The sequence below is a fragment of the Erithacus rubecula genome, assembly GCF_903797595.1.
Source record: "Erithacus rubecula genome assembly, chromosome: 5".
Taxonomy (NCBI): Eukaryota; Metazoa; Chordata; class Aves; order Passeriformes; family Muscicapidae; genus Erithacus; species Erithacus rubecula.
Window position 1 is genome coordinate 23,382,538 of NC_136687.1, and position 26,977 is coordinate 23,409,514.

At 35.6% G+C, this 26,977-nt stretch overlaps 1 protein-coding gene across 2 annotated transcripts in view; it reads right to left on the reverse strand.

Moving 5' to 3' along the window:
• The window catches only part of GABRA2 (gamma-aminobutyric acid type A receptor subunit alpha2), a 58,468-nt gene that overhangs the window by 18,096 nt on the left and 13,395 nt on the right, over positions 1-26,977 (reverse strand). For both annotated transcript variants that reach the window (XM_079306925.1, XM_079306924.1), the window contains exons 4-5: positions 14,223-14,290; positions 2,182-2,402 (exon numbers count right to left, since the gene is read on the reverse strand). In XM_079306925.1, coding sequence (XP_079163051.1) covers positions 2,182-2,402; positions 14,223-14,290 — 289 coding nt within the window. The remainder of the gene's footprint in view (positions 1-2,181; positions 2,403-14,222; positions 14,291-26,977) is intronic.

A 26,977-nucleotide genomic window follows, 5' to 3' on the forward strand; every position in this document is an offset into this window, starting at 1 on the left:
AATTTTATATTAAACTAACAAGAATTGAAATCAGCTTTTATTTCTTCCATTTTATGTGCTCCTTTGAAAGTCATTTACTTATCACATCATGAACCTGTAAAAGCTGACCTTGAAGAAAGGTCATTTAAAGGAAAATACAAATTAAGTAATGCCAGGTTGTTAAGAACAGTAATTTTCTTCCCATAATATTCTGAGGAACATGTGTGCTAATATGGCTCCTACTTAAAAAGCATCTAAAATTCAATTAACTTGCCAAAAAACCTTACTCCAAACTTTTGAATTTAATTTTTTACAGTTTTAATGGAAAATACAGAGCAAAAATATTTGTGTTCTTTAAAAGAGTGCTGCTGCTCATTCTCCATGCTACAAGTGATTATTCTTTATATTTATGTAAAGTGCAACAGTATGTTAACAAAGCATTCACTTTAGCTCATTTTGTGAAAAAAACTCAGCAATATTCCAGTATCATTTATGGGGAGTAGTACAATAAAAAATAATTTAAAACAATTTAAAGAAAGCTTTTAATGGACTTCCTCATTATTTTTTATTAAAAAAAAAAAAAAAAAAAAAAAAAAAAAAAAGCCAAGAAAAAAACCTGTGTTTCTCCTTCCTATTCTGCAAATTTTCTCTGGGTAGAGATTTTTTCTGTATGCCTTTTCTTTCTCTTCATCCAGCCCCAAACATCAGTAACATCCTTCTGTACTCTCAGTGGTTCCTAGTCATTGTATACTCTTTTATTTTCTCCTAGCTTTCCACCAAAAAATACTTCATATTTCTATTCCTCCACTCCCCAGGAATGTTTATCTGAATTCAAGGAGCACCAAGAGATAAGAATCAGCAAACAGCTGAAGGCAAAGGAAAGAACTGCATGAGCCTCTGATGTAAATCACACAAGCATTTTATGTAGACATTATAATCTAGGCAAAACAGTTAGATCAGTGTACACATTAATCCCATACTCTGAGAACCAACATACTTACAAGTAAAAAAAATGTTTAGTTAATTATAATTAACCTGACCCAGCTTATACTCCATAATGGTTTCAAACAGTATTTCTTATTATTTATAGTATATGGTTATTATACCCTCTGGAGGAAGAGAATTTCAGTCAGCTTATATAGTAGATAATTCTCAAATATTGATTTGAACCGAAGCAAAAATACAACACAGGGGTGTCAATTTACTTCAAGCAAACTTTTCTGAATCTCTCCAACCACTACATCATTCAATGTCATTAGCAGTCTACCCATCAACACTCCAAACTCCAAGGATTTCAGAGCTGTGTAGTAAAACTAGGTTTCAGGGATGCTGGATGGCTGCATGGAAAAAGTACCACAGCACATGTTAACTTTGAAGCTCACAGTTTCTATCTTACTGAGGCTGGGGATTTTAAGCTGACATTCACAACTTGAATTTATTAAGTATTCTCCAGGAAAAAAAAAAAAAAAACCTAAGTCAAGGGCTTCTGGAAACTTAGGTAAATATTTCAGAAAAATTCACATACATAGGTAACAATACTGCCAAAAGAATTGCCAAAAAAGAAATCAGTCTTATAAAAATGCTACTAATATCTGTGTATACATGATTTTTTATACTTTTTCATATTCTATATTCTATTTTTAAGCAAATTTAATACATTTACCGGCTAAATATTTATCTTAGCTACAAATGATGCACAAGATGAAAAAATTAAAATTCTATGTTAAATATTTTAATTAGATATAAAGAAACTAATTACAGTGTAAGACATATTTTCCCTTTAGCTCTTGCTGGAAAGAATTTGAGACTTTATTACCTCTTTATTCTTGCACTGTTTTTTTATATGACCCCTGATCTTAATGAAAATTTGCTTAGGGGCTCACATATTCAGTACAACAGCTGCAGCAACAGGCTAAACTCCTACACCATGTCAGTCACTCCAAGACAGAGTTGGTAGACTCTACCTGAAGGTCTCAAATATCTTCAATACAAACATTTGAAAACTGAGGCACACATAGGAAAACAGATTTAACTCATTATCAGCCAAGAGACTTTTAACAGAACTGGAAAGAAAACATTTTTCTAGCTTTCATTTTGCTTAGAGAGAAATAAAACAAATGAAGGTTGTCCTGAAACCTGATTTAATTATTCAGTGGAAAAAGGATATCAAGAAATAGCTTGAGCAGAGATGAACAGACATACCTCATCGTGTACAAGAGTGTCCCATCATCCTGGATTCGTAGAAGCTTGTTTGGCATTGTCATGTTATGAGCCACTGACTTCTTCCCATTGTGAAAAAATGTATCTGGAGTCCAGATCTTGCTGGCCATTAGGTTGTTCAGTCGAAGGATGTTCATTGGGCCTTTAAACTTTAATCTCTCATCCTTCCATCTCTGACGGAAGAAAACATCTATTGTGTACTCCTGTAATGGAATAAACAAATGCTGTTTTTGACACCATGAAACACTAATCTGCTTTCTGAGAACAAAAATAGAAAAGCTTTGTTTGCAAAACTCCTTTGGTAAAATTGTCAAGGGGAAACAGTCATCACAAAAAGTTGTATAGTACTGAGAATAATAAACTGGAACTCAGTCTTCTGTATTACAAGTATGACATTCTTCATGATTGCTAGCTGCTGTTTTTGTATTGAATATTTTCAATACTTAGATTTCTGTATATGATACACAAAGTATCTGCAACATGGGTAATTTCAGTAAACACGGAAAGGAAGGAAAGTAAGGAAAAAATACACAGGACACTAAATAGTTCTTTCAGTATCTTCTCTTGTGGAGTAACCCAGCATTTCAAGGGCATGGAGGATGGCTGAGCCTGGAAGTAAAGAAACAAGGCAATCCATAAAGGGTACAGTATACACAAGAGAGTGATACAAGATTCTTCCAAAGAGGAACATAAGGCTCTGTAATGGTGTGACTTTTATGAACAAAAGTACATGGGTAGGGAAAAACAGCTGATGATTAACAGATGACACACACTGCCTTGGTGAACCTTACTCTGATGCCTAATCTTGGGAAGGCAGAACAGCTGGGGAAAAAACAATGCAAACAAAACCAGACTGATGGCCTAGACCAGATGCCTGTGTCAACCAGTGCTGGGTATCCCATCTGGTGGGTTTTGGTGCTGTTCAGTTGGTTGCTGGCTACCAACCTGCTGGCTACTACTGGATGCACAAACAAACAAAAAAATGATTAGACATTGATAAGTAAATTCATCAGCAATCTTCAAAATGGAACTGTATATGGATTTAGTGTTTTGCTTCTGTCAGCACAGCATATAAATGGGAGAGCTTAAAAACTATGTTGGAAACAAACTGTGTTCAGCATATTGGTAAATGCTACCTTGGTGCAATTTTGTTTTGTTGGACACGTACAAAATTTGGTCTCATGACTTCAAAATATTAGTATGCTGGAACAGTCTGCAGTACTGCAACTGCTCTGAAAAACCATTTTCAAGTAAACTACTTTGAATGGACAAGGCCTGATAAAATTTAACCAATATAAAATTTTTCAAGGGATTTCAATATAAAAGTGACTTCAAGGAACGTATCAGCCTCTATCATCTTCGGCTGGCTCCCTTGTGTGCTGATTAACAAGGCTTAAGGTTCTTCTCCATCCATCATACAGCAATACAAAGAGAGTGCTGACTAGCCAGCCACAAGTGACAGAATCCTTCAACTCCTTTGGTCTGTGAGTCAAAGAGCTGAGAGGACCTTTTCCAGGTCAGGGCCAGAGGCTAAGGAGAATAAAGGAAAGAGTTTTGTTACATGAAGGAGCATGGCAGGGGCAGGAGAGAAAGCAGTTCTCTTTATGGACAGTGACAAAAGCAAAGAGAATTTTGGAAATTATGGATACTTACAAACTAACCTGACAAAAATCAGAAGCTCAGTTTTTAGCTATACCAAGAGGTTGTACATTAATGTAATATTTTTTTCATTTTTCTAATTAAAATTTTAAATATTTAAAATAATATTAAATAAAACTAACAACAGTATGCTGAAAATTAAATTGCTTGGTTTTCTTTAATCCCATTTTCTATTCTCTAAAAATATTTTAGTAAATACATCTGTTTAATACAAAATTACGAAGCTTTAAGACATGTATTCCTTTGATATTATACTTGATTTTGTTCAGCAGCTCATCCCTACCAGAGACACTGCCTCATAACAAGTGTTTTGTCCACTTATTTATGATAGATCACATTTAATTCTCCTCTTGCATTTGCTGATTTATATGTTGTTTTATTTGTTAAATACCATGTGACATAAAATACCATTTACAAATAACAAGTTGCCTATCAGTTCAGTTGCAGACCAGGGAAAGTGACAAAATACATAATATCATGGAGGATCAGGAGCAGCAGGAGAGTATATGAAATCTGGATATAAATACCAGGTAATTAAAGGAGAACAATTGTCCTAAGATCCTCCTCATGGTTGTTATCTGAGGGGCTTTACCAGTGAATCATTTTTATGGTAAGACATCCTTGAGGCATAAAGAATTAGGAAGAAGAGCCTGAAGGTAACTAAGACTTTGAAATTCCACTGAAATTCAACAGGAGTGAGTGATATGTCCTACAGGTTCTTTTGATAAACATCCCTGCACATAAAAGATGAGAAAAGAAATCTCAACTTTTTTGCGATGTTTCCATCAATAAAGAACTTCAAAGATCCTGCTTTTTTTTACTGTCTTCCAACATACATAAAAAGAATTACAAGAGAAATAAAATAGGGAAAAAAAAGAAAGCAGACATGAAAAGACACTGGATCAAAACAGCAACATTTCACAAAAGCCCACACCTGCTGCATGGCAACAGCTAAGGAAGCAGAATGAGCAGGAAAGGATGAGCAGGAGAATGAGCTGCAGCTTTGAGAGATCCTACTGAGAAATCTCTGACTGACCCACAGGTAATGGTTAATGGCTCTAACACTGTTCATGTTATCACAGAAGGACTTTGCCCACCGTGGCAAACTGTGTAAAGAAGCAACTGCTCATCTGAGACCACAGAACTCCCCTCTCTCCCTCTCCCCAGAATGTCTCTGTGAATTCCTGGAAATGTGGACAGTAAGTTAAGCCACCTGATGGGAATTTGAGATAAGATAAAGGTGCTGCTATTGTCCCATTATCTCAGATGTAAGGAGAAGTAAACAATGCTGAGAGGAATGTATCCACAAGAAAAGCCAGCTCAGCAGATGTGCTGAAAATAAGCCTTGTCTGGGTCTGGCATGGGGAGACCACAGCTGCCAGACTCATTTCTGGGATCTTCCACCAGAGGACTGCACATGATCCACAGTTGCAACAGACCCATGGTGTTGCAGAAGCCAGAGTAAAACTCGCCCATGCAAACCTGAATGTGTATTAACCCATTGAACTCCGTGTCTATGGGCTGCCCTCAACCCTGGCAGATCAAAACTGTGACCACCACTTTGACTAACCAACACTGAAATTACATCAAATCTTGTTGAATCCATGGGTGGTGATAACTTTATATTCTTCTCTTTTCTCTTTCTTTCATTTCCTTATACATTTTCTTCAGTGTTAATTTTATGCTTTTGTATTGCTATATTGCTATTGATAATAATAACCAAAATGGCTACATACCTCCTTCCCACTGCAACCAAAATGTACCAAAAATAACTTATATATATATATAAATGTATTTATAAACATTGATTGTTCAGTGTTGTTTCACCCTAATCCACTCCCAGGGATCAACTAATAAAAACCTGAGTTACTCTCACCTTTAGGGGGCTTTGTAATACCATCCAGTCTGTGCTGGAGATCTTTATTTCAGAACATCTCATTTAGAATATGGAAACAGGGAATAAACCAAGGTTTGATGCAAATCATGACAAACACCTTCTGTTTCCATTTACCACAATAGAAGTAAAATCTCACATAGTTCTTAAACAACTTATCTTTCTACATACTTCTTTGCATGTTTTTCAATGGAAGTACTGGGGTCTCAGCTTTGTCGTTGTCCATTTAAAATTATTATTTAAAGCAAAATATAGCCCCTGCCTTTGCATCACAGTGCTATATTCACTGATCCCATGTTCCCTTCTGTGCCAAATCTATTCTACTTATGATGATAAATATCCCTCCTGATGTTTACCATATTAAAAATGAAGAAACAGGAAGATATTGAAAGAATTTGAGTATAATCAATTTGATAAAAAGGCAGCTACAAAAAGATGCTACATAAAGATTTTGAGACTAATTCCTATTCAATATATTTGATATATTCCACTTTGTAGTAAATGCTGTGTAATGTTTATTTTTCAGTCAAGACTAATCTTCCATGACAAAGGCAAATCTGGACTCTAGGAAAAAATACTCTGATTAATACCTGATACTAATTTCATTCATTCTGCAGATATTCTTCTATAAAAAAACCCTGCTCTCTCTGGATATGACCTGACCACTCTCCAGTATATAGTGCAGTATTTCCACAAAATCACAAGAGCATACTTCCAGGTCTTCAGAGTATTCCTGTGGTAATTTCTAGACACGAAAGTGCTTCCTACTGTGTGGTGTCTAAAAGGTGCATATGCAGCCAGACTCTAATGCAGTATGATTAAACATAATCTTTCAAATATGTATTTTACTACCTTACATGAAATTTTAGGCACAGACAATGAGATTCTTGCCACGGTTTTAAGAAGCTCTTGACCCTCTGCCAGTTCAATGGTCAGAAGAATAAAATGGTGAGGAAATTTAATTTCTCTTTTAATATGCAGTTGTTGTGCACAACATTATGCACCACAAAAAAAAAAGATGTTAGTATCTCTGGCAGAAGCTTTAACTGACCTGAGTATAAGCAATCCATCCCTACTACACGGCAGTTTTTTTTTTTTTTTTTTTTTTTTTAGGGCAAGATTTGTATGGGAGAAGTTCAAATAACAAAAAATGTACTCTCATCCTTTCCAAAAGTAGTTGAGTGGTTGGCAGATTTTGGCAGTCTTAGCATCTGGAGTAAAGATGGACTTGTTCCAAATATCTCAAAAATTGTAAGTGCCCATTAGCAAGCAGTCTTGTCCTGACGCAGACGGAACATTTTATTAATTACCTTCTGGAACACAACATTTTGCTTAATGAATAGTTCAAGCCAGAGTTCCTCATTCCCTATTTGTAAAGATTTTTCTTAGTCATTTATTTAAAGTGTATTTGTCTTTTTTCTGACCATCCTTAAAGCCATTAAGGGACATATATATATAACTACAAAAACAAATTTTAAGTACTGTAAAATATAAAACTATCAAAAGGCAAATAAAAAAAATTAAAAGCAAGCGAAGGGGAAATGGCACATATAGCTTTTCATTGAGTCCTTAAAATAGTCAGAAATACTGTGGTTGATGAGATAGTGCAGATTCATGGACCTAAAACTCACATAGTTAATATAGGAACTGCATATTAATATTTATTTTTTAAATCAGTATCATTTTAATTCTTAAAATGCACATTCTTGTTTTCATATCTTTTATCCTTAAGGAAACATGTAATTTTTCTTTTGGATTTGTTTAAAAATATTACCAATCTTAGTATGTAACTAGTGCTGTAGAATACTAACATGATTGGTATGCATCTAAGCATCAAAATTACTTCCAAGAAAACCAAGAAGGAGTTTAGACAGAAGACTCAAAAAATGCAATTAGTCAAATAAAAATAATATGCCCAGTATATGCACATTTACCATAACCTGATATTCATTGATGTGATTAATATAATTTTGTGACGCAACTTCTGCAATTCAATTTATTAAACTTGCACACTAGATATTTTCAGTGAGTGCTGAAATTAGCTTTACAGTAGGAGGATCACACCATTAGTTGGTTGTCTTGGTGGCTGTCTCTGTGGGCAGATCTGTGCAGGGTGCAGATGGCACACAGAAGGACTAACAACCACCACAGCCTGCATAAGCTTCTTCATCATTGTACTGCTTGGCTTTACCCAGGCCCTCCCACCAGACTGGACAAACAATCCACCTCACTTTCTACTTTTCTATTCTCTAAAAAGAAGCAACTGTTGTACAGTATGAGGACTGCAAGAGTTCTCCTCTGAACCCCCTCAATTCTCCAGTCATGAGCACTGACTCTTCAGGCTCTGCACAAGCACTTGTGTATCAGCATCAAACCTCACTGCACAGATAAACAAACTGAGTCTGTTTCCTCTTCTCCAAAACCTACCTCCTGATGTGTACACAACACAGAACACAGAAGGTAACAGCAGACAGCCAGAAATTCCCTTCAGGTCGTTTGGAGTGTGGATCCTACATACTAGTGAATAGAATCCTTGAAAACATTCTGATGAAGGAGGACTGTGGTTTGAAACTGCACTGTTGGTTATTTTTTATCAAAACCCTTAACAGCCCTGTTAAAAACTGAAACACAACCCCACCAGTGCATTTCAAAGGAACATATATTCATTTTTAAATACATAAGTAATGTCTACCAGATATATATGACCTTTAATACTATCAAGAATATGTGGAATGTTTCTAGGGAATTGCAGCACATTTTTTCTCTATTTGAAGAACTCGTTTCAAGCCTTTTATTTCTGTCTAATCTGTCAACTTCAGTCATTTTTGTCTGAGCATTTAGTCTAAACATAAAATATTAAAAAACTGTGGAAAAAAATGTGTTTAACCAGTTTGAATGAAAGTGTCTAGGGAAGAGAATGTCTTTCTATTCTTATTCATTTATGAAAAGGACCTTCCCTGAATAATTTTCTCTCTTTTTTTCTATATACCTGATGTAGAGTGAGCTCTGAGTCTAAAAGAAGCACCAAGGAGGGATAAGAGAGTTCTGTAAAAGATATAAACAGGGATTACTTAGAAAAGAGACTACAGGACATCTTTCCCACTGCTGTCATTGAAAATAAAAACACTTGTCATTATCCCTTTTTTATTCAGACATGGAGAAGGAGCAACCCTGAAACACAGTGGATGCCTGGTGCCAAGAATAGGAGTCCAAACAAAGGCAGAGAGAGAGCTAACAGCAGTGACAGGCTTGGACACAGCCTCTAACAAATCCATCTCCAATATTGATCCACTTGGCAGGATTTTGCACAGAGGAAAAAGCCTTCCTAACAGAATAAAAGGACAGAAACTCTGAAAGAGATCATGTGAGATATTCTCATCAAAATTTCAGTGTATATATTTAACTTGCAAAGGCAATTACCTGAGCCAACAATAAAAGGGAAAAAAGCACAATTTTTATTGACTTTTCAGAAACTAACCAATTATAAAAACACAACTTAGATGTTCCCCAATGCTCCCCAAAACCCAAAAAGTCCAAGAATATTTATAATTTCTTTTACTCTTTGATCTTCTCTTACTGAGTTCAAATAATAACAACATAAAAGTAATTGCAGTACTTGTTTTAATATTTTTGAAAAAAAATCTTTTGATGCATTCCCTTATTCTGTCTAGACTTAAATATCATACTAGCTCTGTAAAGCTTCTCTTAAGTCAAGGAATTCTAGCCAATAATTAGACTCTGAAACAGGGCTAAAAACAAGTTGCACAGGAAAATAACCCCAAACAAAATCTGAAATACAAAGTGAAATTAGGAAATCAGAAAAACAGACAGAAAAAAAGAAACAAGGTTCCAGGTTCAGTTGCTCTCTCTAAAGAACAATCCTCAGTTGTAGTGATAAATGCTGTAACAACCCTTCTGATTATTTCTGTATTTGACTTCAGTCTTTACTGAAAATTTCTATTCTGATTTGAAAAATCAGGAACACTTATTGACATTTCAGTTGAAAACTGATGAGATGGAAGTGTGTGTAGTGATGAACGAGCTGTGTATGATGATCTCTACAGAGAAACATCCCTGTTCCTTGACTTCAAAGTGAAAAATGGGAAGTCTATCATCAAGAAACTAGGGAACAAAGGTGTAACTACAGAAAACAAAACTCCCCAATAAGTATGAAAATCTGAGACTTCAAGTTGAAATACAAGAGTTTCAGAAAGCTTCTTAGTTTTAATATTCAAGCAAAACTGATTCAAGTCCTGCCACCTACTAATGATGTGTTGTAGGAAAGCAGGAAAGACCATTCTCAGCAACAATCAGAAAGACTGTTCTGAGGCAAAATTTGCTAAATCTCGGCAAAGCTTTTTTCACAGCAGACCTTATTTAAAGGGTCTCAGTACCTACATAATCTGTCTTACATAAAACAACTATTGCTCGAGGGGTAAAGCAGTCTCATTTATTATATACATATATATTTATTTTTTCAATTGTGGACATCAGCACTTACTATGTCTCTGCTTATGGGGGAAATTTGAGCAGCCAAAGTGTCAAGACAGTCTGGAAAGATACCAAGTCTGAGAAAAAGAGGTAAAAATACATTGCTTTCAGTGATGAAATTTAAGTTACCAGCATGTCGATTTATAATGATGGTGCAGTCTACTAGATTTCAAATAATTCATTTTTAAAAACAGAAAAATAATCAGGTTTAATGTTCAATCCTTTTTATCCTACAAATTATAATCCAACCCAGTTCATTATTTACCTCTGAGTTTTCAAATATTAAATATGTCAATTTCATGATAAATGCTTTAATTAGCTTCTGTAATAATAATTTAGTTCTATAGCTCTTCAGAAAATTAAGAGATGCTTCGTTTTTCAGTTGTTCTGCCCAATTTTTCATTTGTTTGTTTTTTTAAACAATGCAGCTTTTCTTCTCTCGGGCTAATGTCAAAATAAATTTGTATCACTGATTGGGTTGGAAGCCTATAAGGCATAGCATCACAATACTGAACTTGAACATTTCTGAGAAATAACAGCTCAAAAAGACAGAAGAGTGAAAGTAAAATCTATTTAAACTCATGTTTTTCTTTGCCTTTCTTGATTCTCACTAGTTTGCAAAAGGAAGCTGAAAATTCTTATATATTGGCACAGCATATTTGACATCAGAGTGGTTGACATACAATAGCTTTTTTTTTTTATTATAGAAATACCCAAATATTTTTATTCATTTGAAGCACAGTTTGCAACAGACTCCTGGCCAAGGGTGAACAGATTTGGTGGCTTCTGACTATTTTGGTCAGAACAGAGAGTAGCATCTTTTGAACTTAGTCAAAATGTTAATCCACCAAATGTTTTTGGCTCTTAACATATTTGGAGAAAAGTCTCAGCCTCAGCTTCTACTTCCTGAATTTATCAATGGCAACTTCAGCTATCTTAAAATCAGTCACAGACCAAATTCCCCTGGACATAATTTTTTTTTTTTTTTTGCAAAGTTGTGATACTGGAAAGAGTGAATGTGAATAAAAACCCACATTCTAGTAATCATACCAAATCACAGATTGAAGACCATTCTATATTACCATTGGTGGGAACTGCTAGTGAGGAATACAGAAACCTCACAAACTCATAGCAATTCAACAGCAAAGGTTAGTAGTACTTTTTATCAACTCTGTGAATTAACATTTTGTAAGAACTGCATCCTTAGCTCCTATACACCCATCACTGCCTGTGTCACACTTCCTTCTTCCATATTCTAAATGCATATCAAACATCTCCCTTGTCAGTGAGAACCTTTCCTGCTTTCAAAAGCACTCCTTTTCTTCTAAGCTCCATTATCCTTCACAAGATACTAACCAAGGAGGAAAAAACAAACTGGAAAATAAGTCATTCATAGAGGTGCAGTCACACACCCGATGGTTTTACTGCTGTAAGAAACCCCAGTGGAAGGAATCCTAGGGGCAGCAATAATCATGAGAGTTTTGGGCAACAGCAGTGTTCAGACTAAATACTTCATATGACTGAGGGCCTCACCATCCACATTGTGATAGCAGAGGAAGTCAGGGGCTGGGACCCAACTTTCCTGAAAAAATCTCAGTCTGGGATCCTCTGAAAATTCTGGAGGACAGGGGCAAGAGTCAAACTTATTCTTCTAATGAAGCCTTTTAAGGAATAAAATTTAAAAATTATAATATCCCAGAGTTTTCAACATTTACAGAAGAAAATATCAATGAATCCTCTGTATAACAGCTTACATTATTGATTCAGTCATGCAGCTCCTAAATGAAAAAGCACTTATGGTTAAAACTCTAATGTCACCTTCATGTTCGACAGAATACGTGATGGTTTGGAAGCCATTATTTCAAAGCTCACATGTTGGAATTTTCTAATTGACTGCTCATACGTGGCAAAATTATTTTATAATTATCAACAGAACAAGCTAAATTAACCCTGAAGCTTGTAGTAATAAGAATTAAACTGCTCTTACTTATCTATCTGCTTATCTGCAAATAAACCTACCCATTAGAGTAACATCTGCTGTTCTGATGCTCAGCACTCTGCTTTGATTAACACCTCTGCACAGATCTGTAAGAGCTGTAGCATCAAAGCACCTGGCTCCTTACTGCACTGTCTATGTCTATGCAAATAAACACACAGAGTTCTCCATACATTTATCCACTGATGTCAAAAGTGTGTTGGGAGTGAGGGAATAGGCTCAGGAAACTTTTCATTATATTTCCATTTAAGCACAGATGACTTGCACAGCCTTGGGTAAGTCTTTTTGTGCCTCAGTACTCAGCTTTAAAAGTGGATTAATATCACCTTCCTGTTACACAGGGCTGCCATAAATGCAAGACTTTACCACTCTAAAGTCGTGAGATACTAGACCAACAAGGTCGAGATGTTCATATCATCATTGTACATAGCTGTGGGTACTTTTAATAAAATTATTAACAAAATAAGAACAATTTCATAAACCTAAAATCATTAGAAAAAACCACCTCAAGAGAATCAACAACACATACAGTAATAAAAACAAAAGTCTATTTCTTTTATGAAATGGCCTTTCATGTGAAGCCTTACTAGTGCATTCATAACTATCAAAACAGAGCTTGAAAACTGAAACTATCTCACACAAAAAACAAACACAAAACCCCACCAGAATATATTCTCCAAAGCTATCATTACCTGGCAGTCAGTAAGCAAGTAACTTTTAAAATGCACAATGTACCGCGTAAAATTGAGCTTCATAAACTTGTTCATAACATCATAAGGTTCCCTGGTTTTGTATGATGCATAACCTGAATTTTTTAATAGAAAAATAAATGTTGTCTGATTTTAAAATTAGTAATTTTTAGTAATCTACAGGTATACCTAGGCAGTATTTTATAACATCCATACATAATAAAGAATGTTCAAAACACTTCAAAAATAATTTCTTGCAGGATATGCAAGAGTAATCAGGACATCAAAATTACAACAATCAAGTCTTGTTGCTAAAGCCATGGATGATTATATCATTCTACTCTTATCCTTTCTTTCTCTTTCTTTCTCCCTTTCTTCCAAAAATACATGGTAAGCCAGACTAAAAAATTCCTGTCAATGCCTTAGTAAGTGCCTTGTGTCTGGATTTGTTAAGGTTGGATAAGTTTAAGTTTGCTAAATTAAAGCTTCTGATGTACTTACTTTGCCTGGATGTTATTTTAAAATTTGTAAAGTACCTTATTCTATCTTAATGTTCTAAATTTTGCAAGTGAAAGTTTGTTGTTGAATCTCTCCTACACATTGCCCAGAGTCAATTAAACCACCTTACCCTAAACCAGGCAAGTGGACAGGAGCATAAGAGGTAGTTAAAGTAAGTTTGAGGTTGTTCTTCCTTTCCCTTTTAGAGAAGCTATATCCATAAAGTCTTCCTACCCAGTGTGAAACATTCATCCTAATCTCTGTATTATTTGCAGAGAGCCTACAAATATTTCCCAGTGATTCAGAGCAATATTCTAAAAGTTTCTTTCTTTTTTAACTTCCTTAAACACTTACTAAACAATGCAAATTATCAACAACAGATCTGTAAAACACCACAATCATGTTGATGATCCATCTTCCAATCTGTGTCTTTCAAGTTTAATTTAAATTTGACTCCCATCAGGTCCCTTAGTCTATTACCAATATTAAGAGTGTTCCTTTCATTGCAAATTTCTACCTGAGAGGAATCCAGTTTATCCATAACAAGATTACTCCAGAATATAAGCCAAAGTACAGCCAGTGGGACAATCAGAAGATTTACTTGTCTAAACTAAACAGCTAACACAAGCACACTTATTATGTAAAGTCTCTAATTCAATTTCCAAATTCCAAACTACATGGGGTTTCTGATTTCAGTGAAATTGTTTCAAATTCATCCACAACAAGTAAAACAAGAATACAAGTTTAGAGGAAGTTTATTTATTTACCCATATATGCAAAAGATTCAGGAACTCACCATATCAGTATCTGACACAGGTCCAAAACTGGTCACATAGATGTTAGTGAAGACTTCCGTAATACTATCTGATATAAAAAGAAAAGAAAAAACAAGCAAACATTTTAAATTAATAGTATTTTTTCTAACTCTCTATGCAAGATTATGGGACATTTTGAACACGTTTCTCTCTTTGCTTACTACCCCTTACCAGTATCCTCTTGTAAACACCAGGGGCTTCTCTTCCATTTAACATAGGGCTTCTCTTCCATTTAACATAGAGGCTAATGAACAAGCATTTTTTCCACAGAAAAGCTTGTTTCACTTTGTTCAACTATAGTTGAACAACTGTAGCATCAACATCAGCTTCTACACACATACATCCAATTTCTCTACTAGCAAAACCAATCACAGCATCTTGGACTTAACACAGAAGGACAGTTATGCCTAAACAAAATGCCTTTATTGCAGAGGTGTTGCCTCACTTGTTGCAGATCTCTCCTATTAAAGCCTTCCTAGTTGAAGGCTGGTTTCCACATCCTTAATAGCTTTTTCTTTGAAAAAGATGAGAAAAGGCAATTATTGACTGCACCAAATGTAACAGAACAGCATCCTACACTTCAGTTGAGTGTGTGTTTTGAGTAGCACACATTTTAACGTAACAGTTCCTTTCCTTGATACACAGTGTTCCTGATATATTGCTGCGGTACTGTGAACATTGAGAAAATGTCCTTCCTAATCATTGCAGCCAGACAGCCATGAAATCAGAATATTAGATATTGTACTGCAGGGAAAAAGAATTGCTTAGTTTTCTATCTTCAGTTTTCAATTAGGCTCGAAATAGAATGATATTCACTAAGAGGGGTGGTACACACAGGAAATTTCTTACAGATGCCAACCACAGTCTGCATTCTAGACAGTCAACATCTCTGCCTTAAAGCCAGCTGCTGATTGGAAAAAATTGAATATAACTAGGTGAAATTTGACTCATTGCAGAATTTCTCATTCCCAAAAATAATAAAACTGTTGTATAAGTGATCCTGCTGTTATATTATATTTCCATATTTAATCATTATTAAATGTGGGTACTTAATAGTTTGTTTTCATAAAAGCTGCCTTTTAACAAATACATGATATAAACAGATTTTACTTCTAATTACATTGAGGCCAACAGTTGAGGCCCTGTTCTTTACTGGGAGAAACCAGTGGTGCTCAGTCATGACAGCAGAGTCTCTACCAGCCACCAGGAAAAGGCCAGGACTGATCCACAAGCAGCTGCATGGGAGCAGTGCATTTTCAAAGGGATGTAGCTGCAAAGATACAGTGCTGTCAGACAACTTCTGGAGCATATTCATCTGTTCTCATCTATAAGGAAACTTCCTTCTTCAGCCAAACACTAGAATACAGGACTTCATAAAGCCCTTCCTACCAAAAAAGATCTTTATTTCCAGGATCATGTCTTCTTTTAAGGAAATAAATAAAGACTGACTCCTACAATTCCTCTGTATTTCCTGAGATATGTTTATTTGTATGATGGAGACTTCTGGAATCTCTTATGAAGCATCCTTACACAAGGTGAGTTGGTTTTTACTCCAAACATCTTACAAACAAGAGTGCTGAGTCTGCACTCTTTTTGGTATTCAACAAGGATAAAGTCCAGATCTGGCTGAAGTATCCTATAGAAGCCACAAGTACATTCCAGAGGACTAGAGACTTCATGCTGCCCGTGGGAGAGTTTCCAGAAAAAGAAAAAAAACCCAAAAGAAACCCCCAGATTATTATCTCCAAATGGTTACTTGGCACAGACTGGAATGAAATGGGAGGGTGACAAGAGAGCCACTCTTCAGGAGGTAAAATGTTGCTGCACAGACTAACTGTGAAATTTGGCCTGTACTGCGATGACAATACAAAATATTAATTATAATTCCCTTAAAAGCACTCTATTACAAAAATATGACTGACAATCAAGCCTTCTAACAACAGAGTATCAAAGCTAACTTCAAATATATTTGTATAACTTGAAGGAGCAGTACTATAGGCAACAAAGTCACATCTTTACCTGCACAATCCCCACTGACTGAATGCTTGGAAACATGATCCTCCTGTAACATGATCCTCACTCTATTGTTATCAGCTATTTTATCTCATTTATTATTTGACAGAGAGGAATGATTTTAATATTTGCATATAATACACTACAGGACATGGAATCTTCAAGCTTGCCTTTCATTCCAAGTTTTAATTAAAAAAAAAAAAAAACATATTCTGTTATTCGGTTTCTAAACTATTCTGGATCTACTCTTCCATCAGAAATGAGCAGAGAAAACAGAGAGGAGAACAAACTTATTGACCACAACTTTTGCTATTAGAACAGTCTGTTGGTTTGTGTTAAGAAAGAGAAAAGTACACTAAGGAGAAAATAGCCGATTTTTTTTTTTCCTCCTATTTTCCAAATTCTGCATTGTTAAAAAGTTTCTATGCATACCCTATCGTTAAGATAACAAGTTCTTAAAGACAAAAGAAGCTGAAAGGTAATAAATCTTGAATTTTTCCTGTTACCATCTGTGTTAGCAGCCTGAGTCTCGTCTTTGTTTCTTTCTTGTTACGTGGTGCTACAATAAAGGTTCCTCTGAATTAAAAATTTGAACTTGAGGGTTCAGAATCAATGCCTACAAAAAGAAAAAATACATCATCCTTTTTTATAGCAAATCTTGTAGCTATTGCTTTGAAGGAGTATATGCTTGTCACACAAACAATTCAAAAGCACAAGGAGTTTTAAATAGACTCTAGAATCAAAATTCATCCAGCAGGCATCACAGGTTTTTATAACTCATATTCTGTCAAGAACAGCATAAGTCATCAGACTTAGCCCCCCAGAGATTCAAACAGCTCTGGATCATCAGCTCTTGTGGAAAAGCCAAGGAATATACTCAGCTAAAAGATGTTCAATGCAACATATGTTTGCATATAAATCTCACCTTTTTTTTTTTTGAGAAAAGTTAAGGTCAATCTTTTAGTATTTGGATTATAAAATCTGTTTCTTCAAGTGACATGTAAACATGTAACTAAAAGGCCTGTTTTTCAAAAGTGCTTAAATCAATGGAGGCCCATACTGAAAAACAGTCAAGATTTTAAAGAATACTCCGTTGGAGGAAGCGTGGTGGATTCATTTATATATGTGTGCTCTAAAGTTATTCTGCATCAGTGCTTTTGAAGGTTATACAAAGAAATGAGAATGGCAAAGGGTAAGGATATAATTTCTATTTAAGATGCTTCTTTTAGGGGAAAAAATCTCAGGCAAAGAATATAACACAGAACTGCCACTATCACATCTAAAATTCTGCAAAGGCTATTACAGCACCCTTTCTCACTTGGTGTGGTCTTAAATGTTAAAAAAAAGAAGTCCTATCTGATTTAGATGAGACCAGTTTCTCAGATGATGGAAGCCAAAGGTAAACTGACAATATATAATCAATAAAATTAATTATAAAGGAAGGAAGAAAAGCACATCCCATGGAAGTAAAAAAAAAAGCAGGAATCATTAAGATCACATGGTTCTCAAGAACTGGTTTCTTCTGATTCACTTTCTTTACTTGAACAAACAAGGTATCGTTACTGGAAAAAATAAAACCCAGAAAGTAAGAAAATACAATACATATACCCTACTGCAGAAGATTTATACAACCTTATCTGTTCTTAGCTGGAAGTTTGCTGTGTACTTTAATTACATCTAGGATTTTAAAAAAACGTTAAGTATAACAAGTCCTCTATGAAGATAACGATTTTATTATCCTCAATTTTCCATACTTGGGAAGCTGAGGCAGAAGGATTACATTAGGTGTAAGTAATGCAATCAGATGTACAAGATGTACAGAAGTACAGATGTTTGCCAAAACCAAGTAGCCACACTGGAAAAAATCAACATCATTGACTTGTCAAAAAATTAGAAAAGTGGTTCAGAGCTCAGCTAGAGTTGATATCAGTGGCATCACCAATCCCTTGATGGTAACTCCCCTGCTGTTGGGATATCCTTTCTGATGGTCTGAAATCCTGCTGACTTGCTCCTCACTAGAAGAGCTGGCTCAGCTGAAGCACGCTGCTTGGCAGAGATTCTGCAGTGGCTGAAGTCTAAAGCAACCCAGGCTGAGTAATGGAGATGATCAGAAAAGTCAGATGAAAAGGTTCCTCATGAGCCTTTACCAGTTTGCCAAAATATTAAGATTCCACAGAGGCATTTAAATTTTCAATGAGTTCCTTCGGTCTGCTGTCTGACAGCAGTTTTCAAATTTTTTTTTAATTCTTTCATATGTCCCTTCTCAACTGCCTGCATCCTTGACAGGGTACACAGAGTTCCAGCGTCTGTGATGTGAGGTAGCTAGACATGCAGGATTCTGCATACCTGAGAGCTCTCCCTTTCCTGGAAAATGCTGAGAAAGCATTGTCTTTATTTAAATAAATTTTCAGAGTATTTTTCATATTTGAGAATGACCTGGATATTATTCATTCCCCCTCTCACCAAAATAATCTAGAGTCCTTTTTTCACAGAGTAGGGATAAAATATGCATGGCTCATTCTATGTGTGTTTAAAAGAAGGGAAGGAGTATGATCACTGAAAATCTTCAGAAAGGTATCACAGGTTTGTTTGCATGAAACTGGATACATTATTGATTAATGTGTCAGGGCTGTTTTCACAAGAAAAAAGGCATAGTAGATTGTGTTGGACCTTTAATTCTTTTTAATACAATAAATACTGTAAATACAATTTTGGGCAGCTAAAATAGAAGACAATCTCTGAGATAACCAAAACCCAACAAAAGTGTTCTTGGTGGGATAGATCCTTTAAAGTATACATATGCAGTTCTAATGCATGCTATAAAAAAAAAAAAATCAGACAAACATTATCTTAAATGTACAATTAACAGTGCCTATAAGAACACTGCAAGGCTGTAACTTAAAGGCTGCTAAAGCATACAAAAAAAAAATAAGAGACAGAAGCAAAAATAAAATATGCTCTTTAATTATGTCAATAGCAACAACAACAGAAAAGGAGGTCAAGTTGCAGTGGTATAAAAAACCTAACTGAAGATTTCTGAGTTTTTGTGGAAATGCTGTCAAAAGCTTGATGTTAATTTAATTATTTTTCTATAAAAATTATTTAACTGGAATTGACATTGTTCTGACATTGTAATATGGTATCCAGGGGCATGCTTGGCAATGTTGCCCAAAGGCCTTGAAAATGTCATTCATAATACAAGTCAGAAATTGCACAGGTGAAACAGCCAGGGTCTTAATCCATCAAACACTGCTCCAACTCAACATGCTGCCCTTATCTGACAAGCTCCTTAGTGTTCTGTTGACAGCTCAAGACACTGACTGGCTGGCAGGGAATGGGGGTCAGAGGAGGTCATGCAACACGGAGCTGTAAAAGCAGCAAAATCCATGGGAACGCAGATATTTCAAAATCATGTTCTGCCGTTTTTATTTTTGGTCTACGTTTATGCAACAATTTTCTTTATCCCACTTCAGCATCTTCTTTCATTATCCACTATTAAATTACAACAGTCTCATATGTCCTACATAAAACCACTTCCAATTTGTAAATTGAAGTCATCTGTGAGAAGAAAAAAATTCATTTCTCCCCTTGACATAAGCAGTTCACTCCCAATGGCCTAACTTTATCCATGAACTACCAGCAAGAAAATTTCTTCATATGGACCATGATTCTCTTTCAAATGTCCATCTTTAACAAAGTATATGTAGAGTAAGCTTACCAGTAAGAGCTACTAATATCTCTGATAATTATATTGTATTATATTGCACTATTGATTCACTGGTGTCAATAAAACCAGAATCAGACACTGTATTTAATTTCTCATGGTGTTGACTGAATAAGGATATATTCTGGAGAAAATGTCTGGAGGAAGATACAGGAATTGAAAGACAGTAGGATGAGACCCCAGCTGATTTACCTCTGAAGAGCTGATATCTATTAACAGATATTATATCACTTATTAAATTGACAGCTCTATGTAGAGTCTACCAGGGGCTCTCCAAAGGCATATTGAGAACTTATGAAATTCAGCAGCCCTGTAAAGCAGTACCATAAAGACTAATATGTCATTTATACTAAAACAATACTTGGGCTGCATATAAGTTATTTTATTTCAACTAAGTATTATTCATTATTCTGAAATAACTGAAACTGTTTCAAAATAACAGAAATTTGCTGTAATAAAATAATTCAGTTAAATATTAGTGTTTCTTTAGAGATGAGTGAGAGTTTTTGACCATCAGTAAAACACACTAACCTGGAAAAAAGAACTTAGCTTAACTGTCAACAGCTCTCTCTACTGTAGCAAAAAAACATGACTTGGGAAAACATTCTCAGATATGTTTTTAGCTAAACTAACAGGTTTTTTTTAGGTGTAGGTTACCCACAGAATGTGCAGCAAATGATATGTAGGGACATCTGCAACACAAATAATGTGATATATTATCATAGTCAGTATTTACTCTTTGTCCCATAAGTTGAAGATACTGGTGCAAACTGCTTTAGCACCATTACCAGATATCAAATGAAAAAAAAAAAAAATTCTGTGCTGACAGAACATTTACACATTACTAAGATAATTTTCAGATGTATATAACAAATTTGAGGCTTAACTCTCAGTCAAAAAGAAGAATGCAGATCCACATACAAACATATTTACTACTTTTTCTTCCCTCTCTCTCAAGAGACCTTTAATTTGCAAACCTTATTACTTTAGGTCACAAATTTAAAGACATTTTCAAAAGGTCCTATGAATGCAGAACCTTGGGTACAAGTGGCATTTGAGATGCAGTTTTAACTTTATTATATGCCTTCTCCACAAATTTGAAACAGTTGCTCAAGTATAGAGCTTAAGACTGATTTTGGTGCCCAATTATCTCTTAAAGTACATTGGACAAGCTCCACAAAGTTATTTAAGCTCCAAGTTTCCATTTAAATCAATCAAAATTAATCTGAATGTCTCTATGGTCCAGATCATGATGACTAAATTTTGCACTTATATTTATCTGAATCCCCTTTATTCCTAAATTGCTGTCCAACATTGTCAGTACCTAAAATTCCCTGGCTGCTTATATTTCCACCTTAAGGCAAAAATATCCCAGTGCTGCCAAGCAGCCTAAAGAACTGGCTCTCTACCAAGTCCCAACAAGTTCCTCAAACTATAAATAATTACAAATTTACTGAGCCAGAAAGATTTTGAGAGAGAAAGCAAGAAAACAAGCAAGAGACTGATTCCACAGCCTTGCAGTACTCATGGGATAGAGCAGAGTTAAATTGAAGCCTCTGCTCAAGATCTAATTATTTACACAAAGTAGAACAATTCCTTCCAAAGACTGAGGAAGCATCCTGTATCTTAGAAAATTCACCTTTGTGGTCGAGACAGAACCTGACACAAAGTAACTGAGTTCATGTCTCTGCTTTAAATTAGAGCATGCACTTGACAAGAGCTGCTCTCTATTTCAGAAGTTTCCATTAAAACCGACTATCAGCTTCTCTCATGGTTCTTTTCAGGAGTGGAGGAATGACGTGAGCTCTAGAGGGGGAGCACCCCTGTGAACAGATGAAAAGGAGACTAGTAACATTTTCAGACCCAAACTTGGTTGTTTCACATGTGTTGTTGGTAAGGAAAGGCTTCAGTTGCATGCTCCTCTTCAGCATTTTAATTACTTAGCTTGACAGATTCCTACTCAGTTTATCGACTTTAAGAACCACATTTGTAGACAGTTCTGCCCACACCATCTCTGAGATGTGCCAACATCTCTCAACAGCTTTAGCCATGTTCCACACAGGATGCCCAGCCATTGGAAGAAATTTATTCCACAATATGTGGGGTCCAGGAGATACAGGAACTGACAAACCTAAGTCCTCAGTCTTGTGGGGGCAACTGGCTAAAGACAATGAATGCTTCTAAAGGCCAGCAGAGAAAAGGAGATCTCAGTCCATGCTCTGACACATAAGTAGCTATTCTTTACAAATAAACAAGTAAGACATCTCCAGTGGAAGAAGCAGCTTTCCCAGAATGATCAAAAGCCCCATGTCTACATACACAGTTTGAAAAGTGTGAAATAATGAACTCAGATCCCTTTTCCAAATCAGGTAGGGAGCAACTAATACGTTTAAGCTGGAATGTACTTTACCCCTAATGAGAAGGCTACTGTACTGACTGGTGCAGCTCATATCACACTGGGCCAATCAAACCACCAGTGTCTAGCCTGAATCCTGCCAGTACTTCAACATGAAAGAGATTTCAAACAACACAAAAGTGCATAACTTAATTGGTTCCTTGCAGTGGGAAAAAAAAAAAAAAAAAAGATATTTAGATACTCTCTCACTCATTACTGTTGGACTTCACAGACTTTTGTCACCTCCGGCAACATTTTGACAATCTCAGAGGTATTGACTGCCAAGTGATTAAGAAAGCAATTAACTATCTAGACAGCTTTTTGGATTTTTTCCCTATCATTTAAACAGAGCATTAATTCCTCCAATTTACAGGTTCATTGCAAAGGTATTAATACAATATGGACACTTTGGTTGCATAAATACTTGTGATAACTGGGTAATTATGAACAGTAGTGTTGACTGTGGTAAAATTTAAAAAGTGAGAGACAAAATGTGGAAAAGAAGTAAATTAAATCATTGGGAAGGACAATCTAAACACATGGGCAACACAAAACTTGTTTTCATAAGTCTACCATGAAATCCACCAAATTTCCCTTTCTTTGCTTTTCATTACATTCTCATACACCATGAAGGAAAAACAAAAAGAAAAAAAAAAGAAAAAAACAATTTTAAAGCATTCAACTCCAAAATAAACTACCAATGTGCGGAGTTTTTAGTTAAAGTTGCATAAAATGTTCAATAGAAATGTGAAATTTAAAATGTAGTTGAGTTTGGTTGGAAGAAATGTGATCTTGCTGAAATGGGCTACTTAAATGCTGAGCAAAAGGAACTTAGCTAACACATAACAGATTTGGCAGCAAACCAAAACCACATCACACAGATGAAAAGTAGAACATCAGCACTAAACCTTGTCCCTTTAGACACTACAGCTTCCATCAGGATGAGGAGTGTTTATAATCACCAGGCTGAGTAATAGATATGACTACAGCATTGTTTAGATCAACTGGATGAGCATGACAGAGCTAAAATGAACCAGACTGCCCCAACACTCTCTGAAGAATGAGAAAGAGGAAGACAAAAAGAGCACTCAAGTCTGGAAGTCTGGAAGGGAGCAGGCTTTGAGAAAGTAGAGCAGCAATTATTTGAACTGACCTGAATTGGTATCATCACACAAGTAGGGAGGGCAAAGATATTAGCCACATGAGACCATATTTCTGTCTTCTCTGCTTAGAGGTTTTGTGCCATTAGAAAGAAAACTATAACATGCAGGTATGACAGAAAAATTCCCAAATTTATTTCAGATTGTAGAAACTTATACTCTGAAGTCTTTATCTCTCTTCTTCTTTTTTTTTTTAATGTTTGAATTTTTTGACCTCAGTACTTAGAGTCATGGAACACCTTAGCAAATTCTGCTGCATTACACTTCTAGTCTAATTTCAGGTTTAATCTCTGTGCTTTATTCCAAGTCACAGCATTTATAAATCATCCCATTTGATACACTCGCTCTGACAGTACCCCCTGCATTTCAAACCACATCTACTCCTAACAGCAGTATCATTTTTAAAAAGTAGCAGCTTCCAGCTTGTCTTTGTAGTCATAGCACACCAAAGTCTGGGTTTCTTAAGAAGTACTTTTATTGTACAGTGGCAATTGACTCTTCAAAAACTTCATTTTTTGTTGAGAGCTTATTTGCTTGCCCACCACATAGGCCCAGCTGCTTTTCTAACCAAGATCACTCAACCTAGATTTTATCCAAGTTAGATTTCAGAAGCCATTTTGGTTCATATATGTATTCAATATGCAACATATTAACTTGCCAGGGTAAGTACAAGCTATGAAAGGACACTGTCCTTCAGGACCTTCCCCCATTCTAAATATTAACCCCTGAATTCTCACAATTTCCTGGAAGAACATCAAAAGTCTTCTGCATCAAGCACCTGTAAAATGGCCACGGTATTCAGTGGGATGGCCAGGAAACTGTGTTAATACACAGATATACATAGATATACATAGAGCATTGCATTCTTGGGCTACACATGATTTTTTTCTAACCTAAAACAGACTCTGTCACAGTACTTATTAGCCTTGTTAATTATTTAATGAGGAATTTGGGTGGCATGCCAGAGCACACTGAAGTCAGTGAGAAAGCCTTCCCCTAGTGACTGCCAGCTTCAGCAGATGCCTTTGGATTTTGTCTGTCTCTGATGTCAGCCACAGCAATAAGTAGCCACCCTGGAGCTGACAGAAACTTGTGATGAAGCTCTGGGAAAGACTGTCTTGCTTGTTCTGGGGCAAGCACTCACATCACCAGAAGCTGCATCTTCCCAAGGCTTGCTGCTATCAGAACAAAGTATGAAACTCACATGTTCCAAAGGCCCAAAGGCTGGTGGAGGTCCTCTACAGATCAACAGACATAAGAAAGCATTGAAAATTAAGATCCTTTCAGACAGATTATTTGTAATGTCTGGCTTAGTGTCTGGGTATTATAGTCCTGGATTGTATAGTCATTAAAAATGGAACTGCAGCTCTTTTATCTTTTGCAAGCCTTGTACTTTGCATTCAAGCATGACAGGAACCAATGGAAGAAGGAGGTAGTGTCTTTATTTAATAGAGCTGCATATTAGTGGGCACTTTTAATGCATTTCTTTGCAGCAGGATCCTCAAATACATTTTTAATAGGTAACTCTGTATGCAATTCTATAATAGTATTTCAGAAGACTGTGACATACAATAAAAAAAATTAAAAAAAAAATTAGACAGTGTCCTAATCCTTCTATCAACCAGGCAGCAGCTCCTATTTCAAGCCAGGTAAAATATCTATGAACTACAAGAAATTAATGTTTATCCAGACTACTCTATGTTCTCAAAAAAGCTAACCAGAGGAATTACTAAAATCAGCCATAGGTTTTGTGCATGTTAAAACCCTAAATACCTAACATGCTTAAGAACATGCTGACAGATGCTTTCCTCACACTTTCCTGAGCCTCACAGCTGCTGAAACGCAGGGAAGGATGGAGCAGGGTTACAGTTTCAAGACATAGAACAAATCAGAGTGGCTGCAAACTGTCCTTTATTTTTTATTCTTAACATTTTTTGCCTGGCACGACAGCTCCGGGGATGGTCATGGGTAATAAGCTTCCTGCTAAACAGGAGTCCTGACAGACAAGGAGCTCATGGCTTTATCCAACAGTGAATCATTTTAATACTTAAACAAGCATCTCCCAAATAAGCAAAAAATACTGGCATGAACAGCAATGAAGCAATTTTTAAGTCCCATTTTAGCATGTTATAGAGTTGTCAGTTATTCTTCTGTTATCCAGTTAATACTAAAAAAGGTTTTAGTCTAAGGCTGTGTGAAGTGTCTACAGGAAGTGTACTGTAGCACTCAAAAGTCCACAGCTGAGTCACTTGAATGTCCCCAAGCTTTACAGATAACAGTGTTTCCCAGAATCTCCTCTGAAACACACTCCCAGGATAGTCCCAGAGCTTGGATTAAGCAGCCTCAAATTTGTCTTATTTTTGTCTGTGACAAGAGAATTTGCCTCTGGCTGTCAACGGAACTTCAGGAATCCACAAGGCTTCTATATGTGGAAAGGCTATATATTTGGGACTGGAATCCCTTTTTAATACTAAATTAATAGATTGGGATTTTAATATTAAATTAACATCATGTAAAAATGCTTTTTACAGGCACAAATTTAAAAATAGGGTGGTTTTTTTAACTTGAAATAATGCCTAATATGAGTTTAATCAGAATCCATTTTCTAAAAGTGCATATTCTTCTAAACCAAAACTATGGCTTTGTAAAAACACAGGTAATATCTACTGCAGATATTATTTTTAAATAGTCAATTATTTTGAAAATATCATACAGTAGCAAACCAGATTATCTGTCCTATTTCTTTTTCTTTTAATCACTATTCTTTTAATCACTTTTTGTTTTTGTCACTAAAGACAAAATGTCTAGTAAAAACATAAAGAATTCTCTGAATTCTCTTTTAACACCCAGCAAATGGAAAGGGATTAGTAAAAATATGACCACTTCCTTATCTCAAACAATTCTCATCTTTACTTACTTGTTTATTTATTTGTTTGTTTATTTATTTTCCCAGGTGGAAGTTCCTTCCCTTTTCCTTTCAAAAACTGCATGAGATGATGCAGTACCAAAAGTTCACATTTAGAGATCTGGTAAAAAGATCTGTTTGATGCTCAGTTAAAACTATTGACACAAACAATCCATAGCATTTCAGCTATGGAATACCTTAGGACAGCAGAGGGGTTATATAAACACAGCATTGCATCAAAGGCTAAAACCTTTGGTTTTCTCATTTAAATACACCATAATTTAACACTCTTCAGCTGCTTCTCATTCAGTGAGCCTTTAGATTCTTATTTCAACTAGTGAGAATAAACAGGCATCTACAGAAGACTTTAGATTGTCACTCAGAATTAAATATCTAGAACATTATACAGGTGTGTTAAGGGTAGGAATTGTCCCTTCAAACCATCTCTAAATTCTTGAATATAAACACAGACTTTCTCACCTGTTCCATTTCTTTTCTGCTCTCTGGTGTTGTGCTGAGAGGCTTACATACTTGAAAGA